Source organism: Papilio polytes, unplaced genomic scaffold (assembly GCF_000836215.1).
Source record: "Papilio polytes unplaced genomic scaffold, Ppol_1.0 DF824492.1, whole genome shotgun sequence".
NCBI lineage: Eukaryota > Metazoa > Arthropoda > Insecta > Lepidoptera > Papilionidae > Papilio > Papilio polytes.
Window position 1 is genome coordinate 465,538 of NW_013524712.1, and position 6,512 is coordinate 472,049.

At 38.0% G+C, this 6,512-nt stretch overlaps 1 protein-coding gene across 1 annotated transcript; it reads right to left on the reverse strand.

Moving 5' to 3' along the window:
- Positions 1-1,930: 1,930 nt before the first annotated feature.
- On the reverse strand, positions 1,931-6,207 carry LOC106108313 (collagenase-like). The gene is made up of 5 exons (XM_013289485.1): positions 5,983-6,207; positions 5,278-5,545; positions 4,633-4,722; positions 3,142-3,326; positions 1,931-2,081 (listed from the first exon to the last, which is right to left on the reverse strand). Exons 1-5 carry the CDS (start codon positions 6,181-6,183, stop codon positions 1,977-1,979), a joined length of 849 nt encoding a protein of 282 aa, XP_013144939.1. The 5' UTR covers positions 6,184-6,207; the 3' UTR covers positions 1,931-1,976.
- Positions 6,208-6,512: the final 305 nt, after the last annotated feature.

Genomic DNA, 6,512 nt, shown 5'->3' on the forward strand with positions numbered 1-6,512 from the left:
TATGAATGTTTTATTTTTGTAAACAAAACCGAAGAAACAATTGACAATCGCACTGCTCTGAGACTGTCGATTGTTTGCAGTCAACTGTTTAGTTGCTCAACTATAGTGTGTCTAAATAATTTAGATTAGTTTGACAATTCATTTCAAATTTAGTAGGGATGGGTTGTGTAAAATCAGTCATGAATCTTATCGATTTTCGATTTTTATTCATATAGAAGTTAGAATCGATAGATTTATAGTTATAACTTATGAAATAAAAAAACACCGTTTTCTCATATTAATAATGACCATAACAAATAATGAGAGTAAATAAATGTTTATTACTACTACGCCGTACGTAATCGAATTGGATTTCGCTATTATTTCTGTCATCGCTAAATTCTCTACACTATAATCAATACTAGAATTGTCCTCTAAATTAGGTAAGAAAATAATAATTTTAGTTGATTCCATGAGTATACGTAGCTCGGTTTCATCCCGTGCTGGGTCACAAACGCAGGAGGGGTTCTCCTGACATCCGAACCAGCACGAGATCTAACTGGATGCGATGCGGATGATGCCAAAAAAATATAGCCTATGTTACTCACAGAATAGAAGCGCGCACCTTTAAGTATATCGCACAACGACAAGTTACAAGTTACAAGTTAGTGTTAGAACACATTTCAAAGACACATAACCACTAAGTATAAAATAACAGTCACAAAATGTACTTCAGTCAGAGGACTTAATTACGTTTTTTCGAAACCAACTTCACACTTAAGCCGCATAACCATTATATGTCTTGAGAGCTTATATTGCAAGGCTTATGTGTTTAAAAGTTCTATTAATTCTACACAATAATAAGCAGCATTTTCGTCATATTTTACTTTTATACTTCAGAAAAGGTAAACTGTCCAAGCAAGAAAAATTTGACGGATGTGTATGGAGAAGGCGTGTTAACAGTACACCAGTGCCCGAACTGGTTTGCTAAATCCGGTAATTTTGATGTCGAAGATGCAACACGGTCTGGAAGGCCGGTCGAAGCTGACAAAGATGCGGTAAAGCATTCGTTAATGCAAATCGGCGAATAACGGTGAGAGTTTAAATTTGTCGAATTCGACTGTTTATGGCCATGTCTTTAGATTATGTTCATAAACTGTCTTTCATGTTCCCCAAAAAAACGAAATGACTTTCCGAACAACCTATTATAAAGAGAAAAAATTCGTACTATCGTATGTTTGTATGTATTAAAATCAAAAACTATTGGGACGATTATAAAAATTCTTTCACCGTTAGAAAGATAATTTTTCTAGTAACATCATCAACTTGCCCTTATCCCTTAAGGGTCGGCACAGTTGTGCTCTTCCATACATCTCTATCGTCATATCTGAATACACTCCTTTCAGCATATCCTCTTTCACACAATCCATACATCTTCGATCGATGCAGGAGTCGCGAGCAAAAGCTAGTAGTTTATAAACATTAAATTTCTAGAAAGAGTATACTATTGTTATCTCTTTCTAGTTTTATTAAACTACTAGCTGTTCCCGTGCAACTTCTCTCATGAAATTGTGAAAATTTTATTTCATTGTTTACATTTGACAGATTATCAATAGTAAAAGTCAAAATGACATGACATGACAAACCTCGGCAGTCTTGCTTTCTTAATGTTGGCAACAATTTATGGTCTCTTTCCCACATTAGGGTTTTTATCCAAAATATTTACCCCCTGAGTTTAATGGCTTAAAATATATAGCCTAAAGCGTGATGTAAGTGTAGGGCTTTTTATTAAAAAAAGAACTATTCAAAAATATGCTGTAATTGCTGACATCTTAGGCAACAATTGAAATGTGTGTTTACGCTTTATTATAATAGTATAGATATACTAAAATTATAAAAAATCACTATGGGATAAACGATATCACTTGTGGTATGAAATAAAATCGCTTGCTATAGAAAAACGGACTTTATTTGTTACAATTAAGAACCAAATTCGTTTACATGCGGGCGCGGATCCAGGAGTTGAAGGAGGTGACGCGAGCGAAGCCGGCGGGCAGATTGCGCTGGCAGCCGGTGTCGGAGCCGAATGACGTCACACCAACCTGAAACAGAGACGTCATGAATTGAATTGTGCAGTGTCAATGCATGCAACAAAGAGCTAAAGTCTGTCAAAATAAGATAGATTAGTTTGACAATTTAGTAGGGATGCGTTGTGTAAAATCAGTCATGAATCTTTTCTTATAGAAGTTGGAATTGATAGATTTATAGTTATTATTATGAATTAATAAAAAAAAAAACACTGTTTTCTCAAATTAATAATGGCCTGCAGAACCATTACAAATAATGAGAGTAAATAAATATTTATTACTACTACAGCCGTACGTTATCGAATTGGATTTCGCTATTATTTCTGTCATCGCTAAATTCTCTACACTATAATCAATACTAGAATTGTCCTCTAAATTAGTTAACAAGAAAATAATAACTTTAGTTAAGTTCGATAAATTTAATTTGAACCAAATATCGATAATTCATAATTGTTAGCTGCGTGTTTCGTCACTACGATACCTGTCTATTAAGTACAACATTTACCTTCATACAAAGTTAATTTCATACTTCATATGCGTCATTTATCAAACTATCTATAGTACTAATAGTCTATCGTTGGTGGCTCATGGGTTTGAACACGACTCCACAGGACCTAAGTTTGAATCTCGCTGTACCAATGTGATTTTTGATTTTTCGAATTTTATCACACTAATATTATAAATGCGAAAGTTTAGATGGATGTTTGTTAGAGTTTGTAGCCTAAACTGCTGAACGGATTTCAATTAAATTTGGTATAGATGTAAGGGATAGTCTTGAAGGACACGTAGGCTACTTTTTTTTCTTAATTCCACGCAGACGAAGTCACGGGCGAAATTTAGTATGTAAGTAAGTTACCCGACGTTCTTACGGCGAAGGTAAATATCATAATGCAATATATTTGCAAAGAAATTCAAAGGTATTTGTGAAGTCGCAGTGCAGGTGGACTATGGCCTAGTCAACTTAGGGTAGGCTCCGAGCCCCTCAGTGGCGACATATAGTGAGCTGGTGATGAAAGAATGATGAATAGCTCTTAGCTTCAATATCCACGTAATCTGATTTCTGTGTGCTACTAACCAGCTGGTTGTTGATGACGAGGGGGCCGCCGGAGTCTCCATGGCAGGTGCTGACGCCGCCAGCACCGCTGATACAGAGGGTTGAGGCAATGATGACCTGTGGGCCGTACACCTGCTGGCAGGCCGCGTTCGTGATGACCTGGACCCGAGCGTGCGACAACGTCTGGGTGATACCCACGCTACCTCCTACAACACACATCACGTCAGCACACAGTATACTTTAGTTATAATGTAAATCTATACTATTATAATAAAGCGTAAACACACACTCCTTTGTTGCCTAAGATGTCAGCAATTACACCATATTTTTAAATAAATCTTTTTTAATAAAAAGCCCTACACTTGCGTCACGCTTTAGGCTACATATTTTACGCTATTAAACTTAGGGGGTAAATATTTTGCATAAAAACCTTAATGTGGGAAAGAGACCATAAGTTGCTGCCAACATTAAGGAAGCAAGGTTATTATGGTAACGGTAATTATGACATTTGCAATTGAGAATTTGAAAAAAAAAACAATAAATTATTTTTTTTAAATTTCCCGCTGATGAAACCGCATATAAACAGCTAGTATTATTATAAAAAATCTTTGATTGTAATGAATAGGTTCAAAAACTATTGGGCAGATTTTAAAAGTCCTTCACCGTTAGAAAGATATTTTATCTGTGAGTAACATAGACTATATTTTTTCATTTGTTTTTTATTAATTTTATATTTTACGCAGACTAAAAAGCTATTGTTGATATGATAAAATCAGCTAACGATGTAATCAGCCAAGCAGGTATAACTCGTCTCTGCTTGGATTAATTTCATTTTGAAAAATCTTCTAGCAAAACAAATAACGAACTTTCTAAAGAGATAAAGATTTACGACCTGTCCCACCAAATTGTCTGATATATATCAAACGTGTAAAATATGTGATAGAAATCTCGGATTTGGTTACTTTATCTGACAGTCAGGTCATTTAAGCTATCTGAGCATCTATCAGCCAGTGGTGAGACAGGCTCTTAACATTAATTTACTTGGGTTTAATTTTTTTTTAATAATATAAGGTGGCAAACGAGCAAGCGGCCACCTGAATCCATCAAAATGGAGAGCAACCTCTGCCCATAGACATCCGCAATTGCAGATGCGATGCCTTCCCTTCATTGACGGAGGAGACGCACATAAAGAGGGCATTTTCCTATGCGTCTCCTCCACCGTAAAATTCACTTTTCTTTCCCATCCTTTCCTTTTAAGAAAAGATGGGAAGGAAGAGGGACTAAAATTAGACCTCCGGCACCACACTCATCAGACGAAACGCGGAATAGCTTCCACTTCACGCCTGTTTTCTGTGTGGTCGTGGTGTTACACCGGGCGAGCCCTGCAGTGCGAAGATGTTAAAGCAGGCTCTACCACTGATTAAATTAAGTGCGTGTTATTAGTATAAGTCTATTTAAGTCCTAAGTATAAGTAAAAGAAGTTAAAAGGTTTAAAGAAGTTGGTAGTCTGACCGTCTCTTGTGGCTCCGAAACCGGCAGCCTGCGCCCACTGGCCGGCGAAGTCGGCGCTACCAGATGCCAGCGCGATGCTCCTGATGTTGTCTGAAAAAACCGCCCATATTATTATATTAATGCGATAGTTTGGATGGATGGATGTTAGAGTTTGTAGTCTAAGCTATTGAGCAGATTTCGATGAAAAGTGTTGTGTTTTTTGGCGGACGGAGTCACAGGCGAAATCTAGTATATATAGGCTATATTAGTATTACAATAGCTTTTGCCAGCGACTCCGTCCGCGTGGATTAAAAAAAACAAAAGTGAGTAGCCTATGTGTTCTTCCAGACTATCCTCTACATCTATACCAAATTCCATCAAAATCCGTTAAGCTGTTTAGGCTACAAACTCTATGAAACATCCATCCATCTAAACTTTCGCATTTGTAACATTAGTATGTGTATAAAGAAGATAGATTTTTGTATGTATTGAAATAACTCAAACACTATTGGGCCAATTTTGAAAATTCTATCATTGTTGGAAAGGTTATTTATGTAAGTCGGAGTCGCGAGCAACTGCTAGTAATTGTTCTTTGATATTTAAACTACGTCAATCTGCACAACATTTTTGTAACATTGTTAGCTGAATAAGTCTATATCAACTCACTATTGAAGCTGACTGAATTGATGGTTATAATAGCAATATCGTTGTTGACGGTGGCCGGGGTCCAGCTTCCGTGCATCTCTACTCTGTTGGTGTTGATGCGAGTGCCTCCGAAGAACAGCCGGATGGAACCGAGCACGACGGTGAACTGTCTCGCCTGGTTGCGGCCATCCCACCAGCAGTGGGCGGCGGTCACCAGCCGTGTGTTGGAGATCAAAGTAGAGCCGCATACTGACGTGAGGCCGTTGGTTAGCGTGATGACTAGACCACCCTACGAGATAACAGGAAGATTATTAATAAGCGATGTTTCGGATGATTTTTTTATATTATAAGGCGGCAAACGAGCGTGCGACCTGAATTCGCCGAGAAAGTGAAGCGATCGCTGCCCATAGATATCTACAATTGCAAATGCGTTGCCTACCCTTAATCAACGAAGAAGGAGACGTATATAAATAAGACATGTCTCCTCCACCGTCGAATACTCTTTCCCTTTTCATCCATTCCGTATAAGATGGTAGGAAAGGAAAGGGATTAAAATTAGGCCTCCCGCACACTCATCAGACTGTACGCGGAATTGCTTCCACTTGACGTCTGTCTTCTATGTGGTTGTAGAATTGGGGGCGAGTCTAACAGTGCGAAGATGTTGAAGCGGGCTATATCACTGTTGCTGTAACTAAATTTCGGTCATCCCTCTCTAAGAGTACATACCATGTAAGGGTATTGCCCGAGCGCTGCAGCTGAGCCGCCAACAATCCTGCTGCCGTCGAAGTCAGCCGCCAGCTCGGCTTGCTTGATCTCCGCCGCGCGTTGGATGCCGACATTCTCGTGGTAGTGCAGAAGCACCTTCTCCCTCGCACCCTCAGCCCCCAGGCTCACAGCCAGCAGCAAACACGCAGTCAGGAATTTCATTCTTACAATTATCTCGCCCAATCAAATCGTAATTACCTTTTATACTAATAAATATTCTTATATTTCAGATTAAAGCGATATTTCAAGATAACCTCCTAATCCTGGATTCTGGTTCCGTTGATAATTTAGTTTTAATTATCGTAATTATGATAATGTGTCGAGATTAGGTAATATCGATTGAATTTCATTGTTGTTAACCTGCTTTTTAGTGTTCATTCGATGTTATATTTTTTGATTAGGCTTAAAAAACTCCAACCACTTGTATTAGCTGTTAGTGTGACTTCGTCGAAATTAAGTTATAGCCTATGTTACTCACAGATAAATTACAT